The sequence below is a fragment of the Camellia sinensis genome, chromosome 2, assembly GCF_055761805.1.
Source record: "Camellia sinensis isolate YWXY chromosome 2, ASM5576180v1, whole genome shotgun sequence".
Lineage (NCBI taxonomy): Eukaryota > Viridiplantae > Streptophyta > Magnoliopsida > Ericales > Theaceae > Camellia > Camellia sinensis.
In genome coordinates this window covers 82029415-82047707 of record NC_138962.1, presented here as the reverse complement: position 1 = coordinate 82047707, position 18293 = coordinate 82029415, and the positions used below count along the sequence as shown (strand labels likewise).

Sequence of the window (18293 nt, the reverse complement as noted above, 5' to 3'; positions counted from 1 at the left end):
AGGTCTCGTAGACCATCTCTCAGTGGCCGTAGGCTACGTTTCGTGGTCGTAGGCCATTTTTCCTGTTTGGAGACCAGTTACCGATTTTTCGCAGCCGTCGGTCGTGTGCCTCTGTTCGGGACCGCTTAATTACCTCTGTTTGCTCTGGTTTTTGGCACACACCTTGTTTCCTCTCCCTAGAGGAACACTGTGGCCTGAGAGACCACCTTCGTGGTCGCACGCCACTTCCGGTACCTAACAGCCTGTTTTCGAGGCCCCAGGCCGCGTGTTGGCCTCCAAACCCCCGTTTTGCATCGGTTAGGGTTCATTTTTGGTATAGACCCTATTTTCATTGTTTGATAGGTGGTAGTATAGTGGGAGACCAGAAATTCTTTCAAAAAATATTTTCTCTCTCCTCCAGCCGATTTTCTTGACAGAAAGCTGGTTTTTCTCACTTTTGGACCTTAATTTCTGGTCTCCCATACAAGCATTGTGTAGACACCCCATTTTTGACCGACCTTGAGACTCAGACGTCACCAGTTGAGTACTCGGTGATATTGCATATTGTGCTCGTTCAGAAGTTTCAGAGTCTCGGCTGCAAGCCTTGCCTCCAGACTTCCGGACTCTTTTGTGCTTTGCCTCGGTTTGCGAACCAGGCTCTGTTTTCTCTATTTTCTCTTCCCGAAGGAAGGGAGAGGTCTCGTACATTATCTCTCAGTGGCCGTAGGCTACGTTTCGTGGTCGTAGGCCATTTTACCCGTTTGGAGCCCAGTTTCCGATTTTTCGGAGCCGTTGGCCGTGTGCCTCGGTTCGGGACCGTCTAACCATCTCCGTTTGCTCTGGTTTTTGGTATACATCTTATTTGCTCCCTTTTGAGGGACACTGTGGTTGGAGAAACCGACTTCGTGGTCGAACACCACTCCCGGTGCCTAACAGTCAGTTTTCAGGGCCCCAGACTGCGCGTTTCGGCCCCCGAACCTTCATTTTGCATCTGTTTTGGTTCATTTTTGGCAGGGACCTCTGTTTCATTGCTAGGAAGGTCACAGAAGGATGGAAGGCCAGTAATTGTTCTGTCAGCCAACTTTATCCCTTCATCACCCTCCGTCGCCCGATTTTGTTCACTTCAAAGCCAATGTTGACCACCCTTGGGCCATTTTCTTGCACCCTAAACCCCATATTTTTGATGTACACATCTGGGAGGCCACCAATATTTGGTGGCTGGCCAGTAATTCCTTTGGACTCTTTTGAACCCCTTTTAAAAGTGGGTTGTTCTCTCTCCTGGTTCACTTTCTCCAGTTTTTGATCATAGGGTTGTGTTGTGCACACATGAGAGGCCCTCTTTCTGTGGTGGCCGGCCATTAATTCTCATTGACCGTTTTGACCCTTGGCCGGCCCGCCATGGGGAAAGCCAGCCGGCCACCTGCAGTTTCAACAACCGGCCGGCCAGAATCCTTGCTGCAAGTACATCTCAAATATACATTCTTTTTCCCCCCAGATTCTGTATCCGGGGGGCTGCATTTTGGGGGGAAACTTGGATTGTTTTCCCTCCATTTTTCCCCCCTTTTCCCCCCTTTTTTTTGTCTATATAACAGCAGCTCCAGCTCTGTTATTAGGGTTACAAAAATCCCCCTCAAGCCTTTTGCATTATATCTCTCTCCCTCTCTATTCCAAGCTCAAGACCTTTCAAGTCCTACACCCCTTTACACACCACCACCAAGCACCACACCACCATTATCCATTCCAGTAGCTTCAGGGCCTTTTTCAGAGCTAGGGAGCCACCAAACTCAAGCCAAGAGTTGCCAAAAGATTGGTCTTCAAGGGTAAGTTCTATTTCCCTCCTTTTGGTCCATATTTTGCATGCTTTCTAAGCCACACTTGCTTGCTGTTTTGGGCTCCGACCCTAACTGGAACTAGGCTTATTTTGAGCTCCTTTTCACTTTTGTTTAAGAGCCTCTCACTGTTTGAGGTCTCCTTGTTGCACTTGCTTCATTACCTCTTTTGTATGCCTATTTCTTGTGTAGTATTTTTGGCCTATGTATAAATTGTTTTGAGGCATGTCATAAACTGTAAAGTGGCTTATTTTGAGCCCTTCTTCAATGTTGTTGAGGGCTTATCACTGTTTGAAACTTCTATCTTCCACTTGCCTTTATATCCTTTTTTTGGCTCCATTTTTTCATGATTCATTAGCCTCTTGTACTTCTGTTTTTGGACTCTGGTCCAAACTAAAAACAGCCTTATTTTGACCCCTTATTCATGTTTCATTAAGGGTATTTTACTGTTTGAGGCATCATTTTTGTACTTTGTGTTATAGCTCTCTTTTTGGCCTTGTTTTGCATAGTATTTTGAGCATACTTGTGTACTGTTTTTGGCTCGGTCATAAACTGTAAAAGGTCATATTTTGGGCCCCTCTTCAACATTGTTGAAGGGCCCTCAGCTGTTTGGGGCCATAAGCTGTGACTTGCTTCATTATCTCACATTTAGGGCCATTTTTGCATGCTAGCTTAGCCCCATTTGTGTTCATTTTTTGGCCTCACCTAAAACTTTAAACATGCTTTTTTTGGGGCTTCCTTGAATCTGTCTTCACATGTCATGATCAAATAATGCATGCTTGATGTAGCTACAAGTCATTTCATATGCTTAATCTTGCATTTCGGGACCATTTCATGCATCGGGTGCTATATTGTCATGATTCGGGGCTGTTTTTGGTCATATTTTAGCGCTGAAATTTGCATGCTCGTATGCCATATTCCATGCCTTGCCATGTCTTGTTAGAGTGGCATTTGGTGCCTTAGGGTCGGTCCTCGGTTTGCGTGCATGCGTGCACGCATTTCGAGAGTCTCATTTTCATCTTATGGCTTCCTATGTGAGTGTGGCTGAGGTCCACTCATGTTGGTGTAAGTCCATTATGCATTGTGTATGCCATTTCATTTCATAGCATTGCGTATGCTAGGTTGTATGTTAGCGCATTGTGTATGCCATGTTACCTCGTGCATCGTGTATGCCATTTCATAGCATTGTATATGTTAGGTTGTATCTTAGTTGCATTTCATGCATATCATGCATATTGCATTGTACTTGGGATAGGAATTAGCCCAGGCACGGGAAACGAGGTACGTTTCATACTTCGAGTGACGGAACGTGTCTCAATTCCCTGTCACCGAAACTCTGGATTGCCCATGATGGAGTTAGGTCTTGTTGTGTTTTCATATGCATTCATTCTATATTGAGTTGCATAATTCGACTCCTCGGCCATCATGCATCGAGATGCGTGATTGGTGGCACGAGGATCGAGACATGCATACATATGTGAAAATACATTGCTATGCCCCTTTCCGGCTCTCTGTTGCAGCAAATCAAGAATCAGCAATCTTCCGGGGCTTGGCGCGCTTTCCAAGAAATCATTGCAAAACAGAGGCTAATTGGGGCATCCTAGTGGATTTCCGCGCAAGGCAGCCCAAACATACATCATTCATCAGAGTCAAGGCAGTCCCTGGCTTGCATGCCAGTTTATAGCTTTCCTAGATTAATTTGTAAATTAATTAGGATTCACTACAACAAAAGAGGTCTATGGTGACAAAAACGCGTGACGAAAAAATAGTTCGTCTCCAAATATACATGTTTTAGTGATGAAAATAAGATTTCGCCTCCAATTGTATTATTTTTAGAGACGAAAACCAAATTTCGTCACCAAATGCTTAAAATCAAATAAAACAATAGGTGACGAAAATTTTATTCGCCTCTAAATTTTATTTTTCGTCACAAAACAATTTCCCGCCCTTGGAAAATTTGGTGGAAGATTTGGCGCCATTTTGGAGATGAAATTTGTCGTCACCATTGTAAAAAATTTAGAGAGGAAATAATTTCGTCTCCAAATGTATTATTTTTAAAGAGAAAAACCAAATTTCGTCACCAAATGCTTAAAATCAATAAAAAATACAAGAAATCTAGGCTATTGTGACAAAATTTGGTGACGAATTTTTTTTTGTCTTAAAATTTAAGCCAAAGATGACGAAATATTAATTTTGTCGTTTGTTTTAATTTTTCTCAAAAGTATAGGTGACGAAAACAAAATTTTGTGTGCAAAAATGAGGCGCCAATTTCATTTGCATTGGCGCGAATTATTTTAGCTCATTGGAGACGAACATTTTTTGTCACAAAATATAATTTTTTTTGTGACGAACGTAATTCGTCGCCAATAAATTCCATACCTATTAAACGATGTCGTTGCATATTTCCATTTATTAGGCGACAAATATATTTTTGTCTGGGAAGGATAAGTTATGGAAGACGAAAATATTTCGTCATCAATAAACACTCCATCATGCAGACAATGTCATTTCATCTTTCTATTAAATAGGCGACAAATATATTTTTGTTTCAGAAGAATAAGTTGTGGAAGACGAAAATATTTCGTCACTAATAAATTCTAATTGATTGCGTGACGAATACATTTTTCATCTCATAAAGTTAAGTTGTGGAAGACAAAAATATTTCATCACCACTAATAAATTCTTTGTTCTGGTATTGAAGGATACAAAAATATTTTATCACTAATCATTTCTCTTTATTAAAATGCCATGGTTTTGTGTTTTGAAGTATTGAAACTGTGACCCCAAGAGATACACTCTAACGCTTATCACTCATTTTCATATACACGGACCTTGAAGTCGTGACCCAATAAGACACTTTCTACAAACCCTCATTTCTCTCTCGCACTTGAGTCTACTCCTCTCTCACAAGTATTGAAGTCGTGACTCAAGAAGACACTCTATAAACCATTTCTTCTATTTCGCGCAAAACGCAAGCACTTTTTCTCATTGTCTGAACCAACTCTACCCTTTCCGTCTAGAACACCTATTTCAGAAAAATCAAAGGTCAAAACCTCTCTCCACAAAAAAAAAAAAAAAAAAAGATAATTAATGTATCTATTTTTTTGTGAGAAAAAATACAGAGAAACAAATAATAAAAAATTTGTAATTTTCAAAATTAATAGAAAACATTATCTTGTTTAGTATGGAGTTTTCAATAATTAATTTTTAAAATTTGGTGATAAAATTTATTTTCGTTTTAGAATGTAACCCAAACATGACCAAATATTACTTTTGTCGTTTCTTTTAATTCTTCTCAAAACTGTAGGAGACGAAAAAATAAATTCATCAGAAAAAAAGAGGCTCCAATTTTTTTTCTTGTTGGCGCCAATTATTTTAGCTCATTGGAGACGAACATTTTTGTCACAAATTTTAAAGTTTTTTGCGACAAAAGGAATTCGTCACCAATAAATTCGAAACTTATTAGACGATGTCGTTTCATTTTCTTATTTATTTGGTGACAAATATATTTTTTGGTTGGAAAGGATAAGTTATGGGAGACAAAAATATTTCGTCACCAATAAACTCTTCATGCTCATTTTATCTTTCTGTTAATTAGGCGACAAATATATTTTTGTCTCGGAAGGATATGTTTTGGGAGACGAAAATATTTCGTCGTTAATAAATTCTCCATGTGTCGTGTTGCATTTTGAGTGATTGTGCGACGAATATATTTTCGTCTCATAAGGTTAAGTTGAAGGAGACGAAAATATTTCATCACCAATAAATTCTCCATCCCCACACAACGTTGTTTTTGTATTTTTGTTGATTAGGCAACGAACATATGAGTTTGAGACGAAAATATTTTATCCCTAATTATTTATCTTTATTAAAATGTCGTCAGAAACTAAGAGATCACTCTCACCTTAATCACTTACTTTCACACACACACAAATACTAAAGTCGTGACCCGAAAAGACACCCTCTACAAACCCTCGTTTCTATCTCGCACTTGAGTCTCCTCTCTCACAAGTATTGAAGCTGTGACTCAAGAAAATAATCTCTATAAACCATCTCTTCTATTTCGCACTAAAGCTCCTCTATTCTCGCCGTTTGTGCATGCAAACATTATTATCCAAGAAGACATTTTGTGCAAAGCTATTATTCTTTCTCATAGTAAACCCCTCACCACAATATGAAAATAATAATAATAATAATTAAACAAGGAAACAAAATACAAGAAATCTAGGCTATTGTGACAAAATTTGGTGACGAAATTTTTTTTGTCTTAAAATTTAACCCAAAGATGATAAAATATTAATTTTGTCGTTTGTTTTATTTTTTCTCAAACGTATAGGAGACGAAAAAAAATTTCATCTGCAAAATTTAGGCGCCAATTTTATTTGCTTTGGCGCGAATTATTTTAGCTCATTGGATACGAACATTTTTGTCACAAAATATATATATTTTTTGTGACGAACGTAATTTGTCACCAATAAATTCCCTATCTATTAAACGATGTCGTTGCATATTTCCATTTATTAGGCGACAAATATATTTTTGTCTAGGAATGAGAAGTTATGGAAGACGAATATGTTTCGTCACCAATAAACACTCCATCATGCAAATGATGCCGTTTCATCTTTCTATTAAATGAGCGACAAATATATTTTTGTCTTGGAAGAATAAGTTGTGGGAGATGAAAATATTTAGTCACTAATAAATTCTGATTGATTGCACAATGAATATATTTTTCGTCTCATAGGGTTATGTTGTGGAAGACAAAAATATTTCATCACCAATAATAAATTCTCTATTCTTGTATTTAAGAAGACAAAAACATTTTTTCACTAATTATTTCTCTTTATTAATATGCTATGGTTTTGTGTTTCGGAGCACTAAAACCGTGACCCCAAGAGACACACTCTGACCCTTATCACTCATTTTCATGTGCACGGACACTCAAGTCGTGACCCAAGAAGACACTTCCTACAAACCCTCATTTCTCTCTCGCACTTGAGCCTACTCCTCTCTCACAAGTATTGAAGTCGTGAAGTAAGAAGACACTCTGTAAACCATTTCTTCTATTTTCGCACTAAAGCCCCTCTTATACGTCTCACACTTAAGCCCTTCATGCATACCAGTATTGAAGCTATTATACAAGAAGGCACCCTATGCAAAACTGACTATTCTTGCTCATAGTGAAGGCGCCTCTTGCATAAGCACTTTTTCTTATTGTCTGAACCAACTCTACCCTTTCCGTCTAGAACACCCATTTTAGAAAAATCGCAGGTCAAAACCCCTTTCCACAAAAAAAAAAAAAAAAAAAGAAAAGAAAATAATTAATGTAGCTATTTTTTTTTTGTGAGAAAAAAAAAACAGAGGAAAAATTAATAATAATTTTTTAATTTTCAAATTAATAGAAAACATTACATTGTTTAGTATGGAGTTTACAATAATTAATTTTTAATTTTTAATCTATATGTTTTTAGTGAACATTTTTTAATATTATAATTTTTTGTTCTTTTTTTTTTTAACTTTTTAAATCCCTTTAATTTAGATGAGAGCAAATTGCAGCAGTTGTCCCGGTACTTTGGTTCTTGTGTCATATAAATGGTATGTGACATATCTATATCTATCTATCTATCAATCTATATCTATCTATCTATCTATCTATCTATCTCTATATCTATCTATCTATCGATCTATATCTATTTATTTATCTATATCTATATATATATATATATACTATATATTAAACAAAAGGGGGTTTTTAACCCCAAGGCCCGTGGGAGCTTCAATCTCCTAATCCTAATTTTCTAATTTTTTGATTTAAAAAAAAAAAACCTCAACATTTATTGACTTCTCCCAACCCAACCTCAGCATTTATTGACTTCTCCCAACCCACAATCTCTTTTGACTTCTCTCATAATTATTGCAACACCCTTTTCAATTTCTCCCATATACTATAGTTACACACAAAAATAAAAAATAAAAATATAAGAATTTAGCTATAGATCTCAAAAAGATATAACATCTAAATTTGAATTATGATTTAATAATATAATTATATATATATTTTTTATGTATATCTATCAAAATTTTAAATCACTTAATAGGACAAATTAATCAATTTTCCAAAATTATTGATTTTTAATTTACAAAATAGATCAAAAAAAACTATTGACTAATTTATTTATTTAATAACAAAAATATTTCATAATCTCTCCCTCCTAATCTCTCTCACAAATTTTCAAAAAAAAATATTAAAACTTGCATTCATTTTCTCTTCCCCAAAAAATCAGATAATATTTTCTTTTAAAGTTGTAGATATCAACCTATATTTTATATATTACATTATAACATAACCAAAAAAACTAAAAAACTAAAAAAAAAATCTTTAAAGTTTATCTAAATAAACTTTAAATCAATAAAACTTACATGTCTATCACATATCTAACTCACATCATAACTTACCTAAATAATAATAATTAAAAACAAATGAAAATCACAGATAAATTAAATTTTAAAAAAAAGATACCCACAACTCCATCTTAAATAAATTGAAAAAAAAATACCCAAATAGAAACCACACACAAAAAAAAAAAAAAAAGAAGATATATCTATCAATAAAAAAAAAAGAAGATATACAATTCCCAAGTTATTTTTTTTTTTTTAAAAAAGCCCCAACACCAAAACACAAATTAAAAAATTAAAAAAAAATTCAAAATACATTTAGGTGTCGTTTGGTAACACTTTTACGTTTTCAGTTTTCTGTTTATATTTACAAAAATTTAAAAAACTCAAATAAAAACTTGTTTGGTAAAATTTTTGATTTATAAATCAGTGGTTTCAGTTTATAAATTTGGCCAAAAAATGAAAACACAAAAAATGTGTTTCCGTTTTGAGTTTTGAGTTTTTTTTTTTTTTTACCACCCAACACTAGTCACCACCTACCACCATTTTCCACCGCCGTCTTCCGCCACCACCACCCACCACCCACCTCCCACCACCGCCACCACCACTACTCACCACCTATCTGCCACTACCACCCACCACCCACCTGCCACCCACTCGCCATCGCCACCCACCCCTCGCCACCACCACTACTACCACCCACCACCCACCTGCTATCCACCCGCCACCACTCACCACCCGCCACCTACTTGCCACCACCACTCACCAGCCACCTGCCTCCACCATCCACCACATGTCACCACTACCCACCCACCCACCACCACCACCACCAGCCATCTGCCACCCACCTACCACCACCACCTACCAACACCAGTACCAGCACCTCCACCACCATCACCCACCACCCACCCGCCACCCACCTGCCACCATCACCCACCGCCCAACTCCACCACCACCAGCACCACCAGCACCACCCACTCGCTACCACCTACCACATACCATCGTCACCCACCCGCCCACCCACCACCACCACCACCACCCGCCACCTACCCCTACTACCCACCACCTACCCCTACTACCCACCACCATCTGCCACCTACTCGCCACCACCCACCACCACCCGCCACCTGCCACCACCCGCCACTTGCCACCACCCACTCGCTACCACCCACCACCCACTGCCGTCACCCACCCACCCACCATCACCATCACCACCCACACCCACCCGCCACCACCCGCCATTCGCCACCCACCTGCCACTGCTACCCACCACCCGTCATCGCCACCGCCACCACTACCACCCACTCGCTACCACCCACCACTCGCCACTGTCACCCACCCACCCACCACCACCACTCGCCACCTATCCGCCACTACCACCCACCCGCCATCACCCATCACCACCCGCCACCCACTTGCCACTACCACCCACTACCCACTCGCTACCACCCACCACCCGCCACCGTCAGCCACCCACCCACCACTGCCACCCACCGTCACCACTTTCCATCACCGTCTTCTGTCGCCACTTGCCATTTCTCACTCTTTTTTATATTTTTAAATTTTTTAAAACATTTTGTCAATTACCAAACGTGTTTGTAGTTTATGTTTTTCTAAAAATAAACAAAAAATAAACAAAAACCAGTTTATAAAATTTTTATAAATATAAACTGAAAACGTAAACGTTACCAAACACACCCTTAACTCTTTGGCTGGTTCTAATTAAAAGGAAAGTAGAAGGCTAGGGTTCATCAAAAGGCATATAGAGAGAAAGAGAGACAGAGGGAGAAGGAGATGGCACTAAAACAAAACAGAGTTTTTACGGCTCCACATTAATGACATACAGTAAATACAAGCCGTGGTTTCTCACTTTTACGACTTACTTTTTTTGCATGTCGTAAATAATTTCTCAACTACGGCGTGTCTATTGAGTAGGTCGTAAATGCTAATAATGATGATTTTTTTACAGCTTGCGATGTTAGCCGTAAATAATAAAACTTTCTATAACGTGCATATGGCATGCCGTTAATACATCAACTATACACGACACACATACACTAGCTGTTAAAAATATTGAATATTTCACAGCGCACAAAAAGTCAGCCATTAAAAATATTGCACTTTTTACGACGCACAAAAAATCAGTCGTTAGAAAATACACTTTCCATGACGCACATATTCTAACTGTTAAAAATATTTTATTTTTCATGAAACGCAATTTATGTCTAAATAATATGATCAAAATAAATCAATAATGACTTGGACGCTATTTTTTTCCCACCCCCTTAACCTTCTCTTCACCTAATTGATCACTTTTTTTTTTTTCCTTCTCCTCCAATCACCACCCACCACGTATGTGTAAGGTGGAGATTGGAGGGGTCCCAATAATCACCCAAAATAAATATAGGCGCCAAAATGAAATACTTTGGCGCCAAATGGTAAAATGAAACAATCTTCGAATGAAACACTCTTCGAATTGGGCGTAGCTCTCTTTCTAAACACTTGTATGTCACACACACTCTCTCTCTCTCTCTCTCCAAACCGTCTCAGCCTCGCAGATCATTGTCTCAGTCTCACAGATTTTCATCTCAACCTGAGCCTTCATGGAAACCCTAACCTTGAGCTCCTCTACCACTCTCCAAAGCCTCATCACTGTGTCTCACTGCCCTAACCTCATCGGCGATGCCTGAATGGGGAAGAGTAGGGTGAGACGGTGGTGTTCGTCTGCCTCGGAAGCGTAGGGTGCTTCGATCCACCTCGACTGGCGGAGATCGTGGCAACGCTGGAGAAGAGCGGCCACCAATTCTTGGGTTCCATGGAGCCTTCACCGATGAAGATTCCGTCTCCATCCTCTCTCGTCTCCCCTCCGTCGCTTCTCTCAACCTAATTTTTGATTCCTGGGACTTCTACACCGATCACATCCTTCTCGTAATCTCTCTCTCTCTCTCTCAACTCATCTGAATGTATAGAGACTGGCTAGGTTACTTCATAGACTAATAGTTCTCTTTCCAATTCTAGGGTTTTATATTTCTGTAAAAATCTGAGAAATTTGAGATTGATTATAGTTTCTGACGGATAATACTGATTTCACGGTGATTGGGGTGATCGGACTGCCCAGGGTAGGGAAGTCGACGATAATGAATGAGCTCTATGGCTTTGATGGAACTTCACTTGGTAACATATACATATATGCTCTTACTCTTCTATATATGTATATGATTTTCTGTTTAGTTCATAAGAAAGAATGATATAAAATAATACTAGAAATATGAAGGTGGTTTTGATAGAAAGCTTCTTCAAAAGAACAAATCTGTTGTGTTTTTCCCAAAAGGAACTGTAAATTTTGCATTTTTTTTGATTTTTTTCTGATTAAAACATTGAAAAGTTTGATGGGTTTGTTCTAATTTGCTACCCTTTTTTTTCTGATTAAAACACTGAAAAGTTTGATGGGTTTGTTCTAATTTGCTATGGAGATCAGAAGGATTTTTGACTTATTTATTTATTTATTTATATCTCAGATGTATTATTTATTTATTTATTTCTGTAAACTGTTACTTTATTTTTGACTTATAATTAGTTGATTTAAATCTTATTGACATAAATGAACTACAGGTTCATTATCCTTTACAGGATATTCAGAGTGTCCCATTTTCTAAATCCAAAGTACAGCTTCTTGAAGCAGAGGTCAACAGTTTAAACAATCTTAACTTATTCTCTGTATTTTTCTTTTGTAATTTTTTCAATAATATATGCCCTTTTGAGGATGACAACAGTTAAATTAATCACCCAAAATTACAATCTTCAATCTCAGGAGTCAATATATATATATATATAAATATTTATGTTGGATGCATCACAATTATTTTGGTTAGATAAGTTTGTGGGGTTCTGGTTGTCTTTTTTCTGTTTTGGGGCTGTTGAAATTGAACCTAAACAAAAACAAAACAAGAAATAAGGGGTGCAGAAAGAAAGAAAGTAGCAGAAGGCATTTCTTGACAATACCATTTTTTGTTATTTTTTATTTGTTTGAATTATTCTTTTTTTAATTTTTAAATTTTAAAAATTTTCTTTATAGATTACAAACCTAAGACTTGGGTAAAAACTGCTTTCGTTCCGTTTGCTTTCTCTTTTCCCTATTTTACTGTTTCTTCTTTCCAAAATGATATCCATAAGAAACAATGAAAACAATAAAATAAAAAATAAAAAACTTGTATTTTTTTTCTTTTTATTTAATAGATTATCAAGGACTTGGGTAAAAATTGTTTTCATTCTGTTTGCCTTCTCTTTTACCTATTTTACTGTTTCTTCTCTTGAAAATGATATCCATAAGAAACCAAAACTATAAAAACAAATTTTGTTTTGGTGGATTATTTATTTATTTTCTGTTTCATCGCTGCCTTTAGTTTCTTCCTGGGTCTTATTGTTATAAGAAACACTGTTTTGTTTCAGTGGTTTAGGAAAAGACGAAAGGAACCTATGCTGGAAGCTCTCGAGAAGATTAAAGGCGGTAAGTACAAAAACACTTATGCAATTGAAATTTTCAAATGTTTCTCCAGTTCTTAGCAACCCTTGTTTTTTGTTTTTGATTAAATTTTGCATTTTTGATTAAATTTTGCAGAGCTTATGGTTCTAGGATTCATTTCCCTACTCCTGACATTTGGGCAAATCTACATTGCCAACGTCTGTATACCCACGAAGCTTGCAGATACAATGTTGCCGTGTCCCATAAAACATCATGGTGGCCACCATCTTGAACCAGAGCATGAACCTGCCCCTAAGGAGGAGCCAGACCACCATAGGAGGCTTCTATGGAATGACCATAGAATTTTAGCTGGTGGTGAACCTGCTAAAGGGTGCAAGAAAGTAAGTGTCTTGTTCTGTAGATGATTTAAATCTAAATTTTGTTCTGCTTGTTTTGGTGCAATGAAAGGTTTATATGTTTAGTTATAACTTATGCATAGGAAAAAGCTGAGCTAGCCATGCTCTCATTTCATAAAAATGGGGAATTAAAGTGGACACGAATCCAAGCAAATTGTACGAAGGGTATTCCGGTACTTTCTTGATGTAAAGCCTGAAATATATATTGCTGCCTTCACAGCATCCATGTTGTACCTTTTTCTTATTTCATTATAGTGGAACTGCTGTGAGCTGTGGACGTAGGCAATCTTATTGAACCACGTGAATATCTGTGTCGTGTTTCTTTGTTTGTGATTGTTTATTTTGCTATTGTTTGTGTGTGTGGTTTGCTCCGCAACATAAAGAGGGTTTAATTGTAGATCCACGGTTGTATATTCCATTTTCTTTTCTCCTCTTTCCTTCGTCTCCCACATCCTCAGCCAAATAAAGAGGGTTTAATTGCAGATCTACCATTGTATGTTCCATTTTCTTTTCTCCTCTTTCCTTCATCTCCCACATCCTCAGCCAAATTTGTTCCCCTTTACTCAATTGGGGAGGGAGAGACCCTTGCAGAACATCTCAACACTACCATTTTCTGTAGGAAAATCATCTATAAATCCCATTCACAGACTATGGATAGTTCAGATGAGTTTTCAAACAATCAATTTTTAGCTTGAATCAGCTTAATGAACATAGGATGAATTCACAGATCTGCTGATTCTAGCTTAAATTCACGAATCATGACTCGAATTTTTTTTATTAAGGTGTTTGTTTGCATATAGTCGTATTGGTGCTGTTTGTGGTAGTAATACCTCCAAATCCAGAAATGATTTTTGTTGCATGCCTGATATGTTGATAATATGCTTGAGTCCATCAAGGTTTTCATTTCTCAGGCATTTTTTTATTATTATTTAAAAACGAATTTGTTTTGTTTGTTTGCTTGATTTTGTTTAATTTTCAGAATTCATGCTTTTGGTCATTCTTCTGAATCATATTCTCAAATTATATGTGAAGCCTTCAATTGACATAGTTGATTTCTATACTCTGCTGACTAACTGTGCTCCCTATTTGATTTGAAGCACGACGAATACTTATTCAAGAAATACTAATACAATTCCTATCAATAGGGGTACGTGCCACTTATATCTATCCATGGGTTACATCAGTTGCACATCTTCATGTTCTTTTTGGCCGTCTTTCATGTTATATACAGTGCCATAACAATGACACTTGGGAGATTGAAGGTGCGTGTATATAATTGATTGCTTTTAGTTTTTCTGTTTTATTACTTGAAAGTTCTTTCATTATATGGATTTGCCGAGGGGCTTAAGAGTTACCTTGGGACAGATTATATTATATTTTTAGCCCATTTTCACAGCCTTCTATCTTGATATTCAATTTGTGCACGGTGTGATCTATACTTTATACTTTATTCCAAGGTTTTCTTACATGCAGATACGTGGGTGGAAGGAATGGGAACAGTTTGAAACTGAAACCAATGATGAATTCAATGGTAAATCATCAAACAATACAATTTGTTTTATTTATCTTCCAAATTATTTTTTACTCGAATCCCCCATTGAATTTTCCATATTCTCCTAGTATCTTCATTGCTGAACTCTCTGTCTGTCAACCCCCATCCACACTCATTGATCTTCTTCCTTTCTCCAGTGGTGATGATAACTCAGCTTTAGCACCTGAGCGGTAAGCTATTACACATTAATGGGATGCACCTTGGGAGGGACCAATATAAATTGTATGAACTTACGACACATTAATGGGATGCACCATTTGTGAATTAGCCTTAAAATTAATTTTTTGTTCTCATAATCTCAAAAAATGTTTGTTACAGGGATAAATTGTATAATTGATCTAATTGTAAATTGATGAGTTACTAATGTTTTTAATCTTTTGTATAATTGATTAATTACTAAAATTTTTAATTTATTTTTTTGCAGATTGGATTAGAGTGGCATTTTTGACGCGCAACAATGATGTAATTTGTTTGAATGTTCATTTTTGTTTGATAAGGATACACATACTTTTTGGAGTTGCACTAGTTATTGTTGGATTTTTGGTGGAATTGAACAAGTTATAACTTTTGGATATTTTGTGGATATTTCACTATTTTATTGTATTAGGATGAAATTATTTGTAATGATGAATGGATATTTTTATTTTGTTAATTCGTAAATGTGTTGATAACATGTTAGGTTAAGTTGTGATGGAATTGTTATATTCAACAGGTTTCAACATGAATAGAGTCATATTTGTTGAATTAAAATTTAGATTTTGATAAAATAGGTATATAATGTGGAAAAAAATATTATGGAATTATTGACAAAATTTTTCATCCTTAAAGAAGGTTTTTTTCTCTTATTTAGCTTAGGTGGAGGATTAATTTTGTCATGAATTCTTTATTTCGTCGCTAAATGAATTTGTCATAACAAAAAATATTGTCACATTGTCACTATTACCCTCAATGTGTGACGAATTTTTTTTGACATTATTTCATTATTTTTAATGATGAATTTATTTTTGTCTCTATTGGTAGTTTCTTTGACAAAATTTTTTTGTCTTCGTTTATATTAAACGTGACAAAATTATTTTGTCTTCATTTCTTATTTTTATGACAAAATGCTTTTGTCTCTAATTTCTCTTTAAATGAAAAAATATTTTGTCGCTAATTATTTCCAAGTATGTTCCTAACAGAATGTATTGGAGACAAAAAAATTCGCCACAAATTTATTATTTTTAATGATGAATTTGTTTTTGTCTCTATTGGTAGCTTCTTTGACAATTTTTTTTTTTGTCTTCGTTTATATTAAACGTGACAAAATTATTTCATCTCTATTTTTTATATTTATGACAATATTTTTGTCTCTAATTTATTCCTTTAATGACAAAATATTTTGTCGCTAATTACTTACAAGTATGTTTCCAACAGAGTGTATTGGAGACAAAAACATTCGTCACAAATTTTTCATTTTTAATGATGAATTTGTTTTTGTCTCTATTGGTAGCTTCTTTGACAAAAAATTTTCGTCTTCATTTATATTAAACGTGACAAAGTTATTTCGTCTCTATTTCTTATATTTATGACGAAATACTTTTGTCTCTAATTTCTCCTTTAATGACAAAATATTTTGTCGCTAATTACTTACAAGTATGTTTCCAACAAAGTGTATTGGAGACAAAAAAATTCGTCATAAATTTATCATTTTCAATGACGAATTTTTTTTTCGTCTCTAAGACCCTTTAGCGACGACCCTTTGGCGACAAAACGGGTGACGAAAAATGTTCGTCGTAATTACTTTGGGTGACGAAATATATACATTTTGGGACAAATTTGTTTCGTCTTTAAATCCCAAATTTGTTGTAGTGATTTTTGTATTTATTCAGGACTGTAATTATTTATTTGGGACTGTATATTTATTCGGACCCTCTGTGCGAGGGCATAATTATAATAAGTGTGCGTGTGTGTGATGTATGTCTTCCAACCCCACGTCTTTCTCCTTTTTATTTACCAGCTTATGATGGTTAGATTAGGGCATATTTTAATTAGCATACAGTATGATAGCATGTTTGCATTCATTCATCTGTTTTGCATGCACCGGGCTCGGCGCATCATACTAACTGCATTGTATTTTCAATTTCAAGTTGAATACATGTTAGCTGTAGCATTTCATATGCCATGTTTAGAATAGCCGAGCCTGCTATAGTTGCATTTTGCATGTGTTGCATTAGGCATTTCTGTATAGTTAGGATCATGCATGGATTTCTAACCTAGCTTCTGTTTTGGCTTGGAGTACTCGGTAAGTTTTATGCTTTAGCATCCTTGCATGTGTGTGAGTGACTGCCATGATAGCATGCTTACCATGAGGCTAATTGCTTATGTGATATAACTGCCTGAATGCCTGTGGGTGAAGGTTGGGTTATTTGAATTGGAACAATTCATCAAATGTGTGTTTTAAGCCCACTAGATAGTGGCAAAATCATGTTTTTCTAAGCCCACCCGAGGGTGGCAAATCCACGTCTTAGCCTACTTGCGAGTAGCACCATCAAACCATTTTCAAACAAGCAAACATGAAATGTTTTGTTCCAATTCAGGCGATCCAGTCTATACTTGTATGCTGTGCGCATCACATAATAATCTAGGCTAATAACCAGAATAAGAACACATAATGTTTTCAAAAATAGATATCATGGTTAGTAGAGACCGATCTTTGATCGGGCGAGCGGGGGTGCTCACGAAGTGACCTTCCCCAATCGTACCCAAGTTCCCGAGCCGAGGCAACTTTGGTGATGACGGACACGTAACCTTAGGCAACGAGTCAGGGTTTCCTAAATTTCCCAAAATAAAATATTTAGGTGGCGACTCTGTATCTGGCAAAGCAGTCCATGTTTGGCACTTCTTTTCTAAAAATTTGTTTTTCTCAAAACGATTTGCCGGATTTGGACTCTTTGGTTCAGATTTAGAACCGTGACAATTTAAGAGTCCTGAACTGTAGTGAGCCCAATATCGAACGGAACGGGGGACTCGTTCCTCCCCGGGACGTTCGGGAACGTTTACAGTTTCTGGCGACTCTGCTGGGAATTTAGAGAACTTGACTCGAACTCGTGATATCTGTTTTTGACTACACTTGTGTGTTTCTTTGCATTGCATTTGCATTGGTGCGCCTAGGACACCGTGTTTGCCATCTGCTATTCCTGAACGGTTTGCCGGAGGCTTGTCTTGTCAAGGCATGACCATAAGGCTGACTGGTTGTGGGCTCTGCCAGTATGGGAACACAAACCCCGGTTTTACCGGGGCACCCTTTTGACTATTCGACCTAGTGTATATTCGGAATCCATAGTGACCATTCCAAACTAGGACAGGTTGTTTACCCGATTGTAGGTTGTTTGAAACCGCTGCGTGCGTAGTGAAACCCTAGCTCCTGACAAAATAGGACAGGGAAACCCTACCCCAACATAGGGGTGTTTTGGCTCTCACTTATCTGTTATGTGCTTTGGAGTGCGTCTCTACAGGGAATGCATGTATCAGTGTACGAGTTTGGGCATCAGGCCTGCGGGCAACAATCAGTGATTGAGAATCAGTTATCTGCGGGTATCAGAGATTCAGTTTTTGGGAACAGTGATTCAGGGATAATAATCAGTGATTGAGGACAGTATGTATTCAGCTTATCGACTGTG

The 18293-nt window shown here is 36.9% G+C and overlaps 1 protein-coding gene across 7 annotated transcripts; it reads left to right on the top strand.

Moving 5' to 3' along the window:
* The first annotated feature begins 10656 nt into the window (after nt 1-10656).
* Nucleotides 10657-15286, top strand: LOC114277900 (MLO-like protein 8). 7 transcript variants are annotated; one of them, XM_082914935.1, is made up of 8 exons: nt 10657-11132; nt 11323-11378; nt 11817-11888; nt 12654-12711; nt 12823-13067; nt 14228-14344; nt 14556-14613; nt 15059-15286. In XM_082914935.1, the coding sequence occupies exons 2-8, from the start codon at nt 11346-11348 to the stop codon at nt 15196-15198; spliced, it is 723 nt and encodes a 240-aa protein (XP_082771061.1). In that variant the 5' UTR covers nt 10657-11132; nt 11323-11345; the 3' UTR covers nt 15199-15286. The 7 variants fall into 7 exon arrangements, with proteins under 7 accessions (XP_082771061.1, XP_082771060.1, XP_082771062.1 ...); XM_082914934.1 differs by having other exon boundaries at nt 11270-11378; XM_082914936.1 differs by adding an exon at nt 14703-14804 and having other exon boundaries at nt 10657-11378.
* The last annotated feature ends 3007 nt before the right edge of the window (nt 15287-18293 follow it).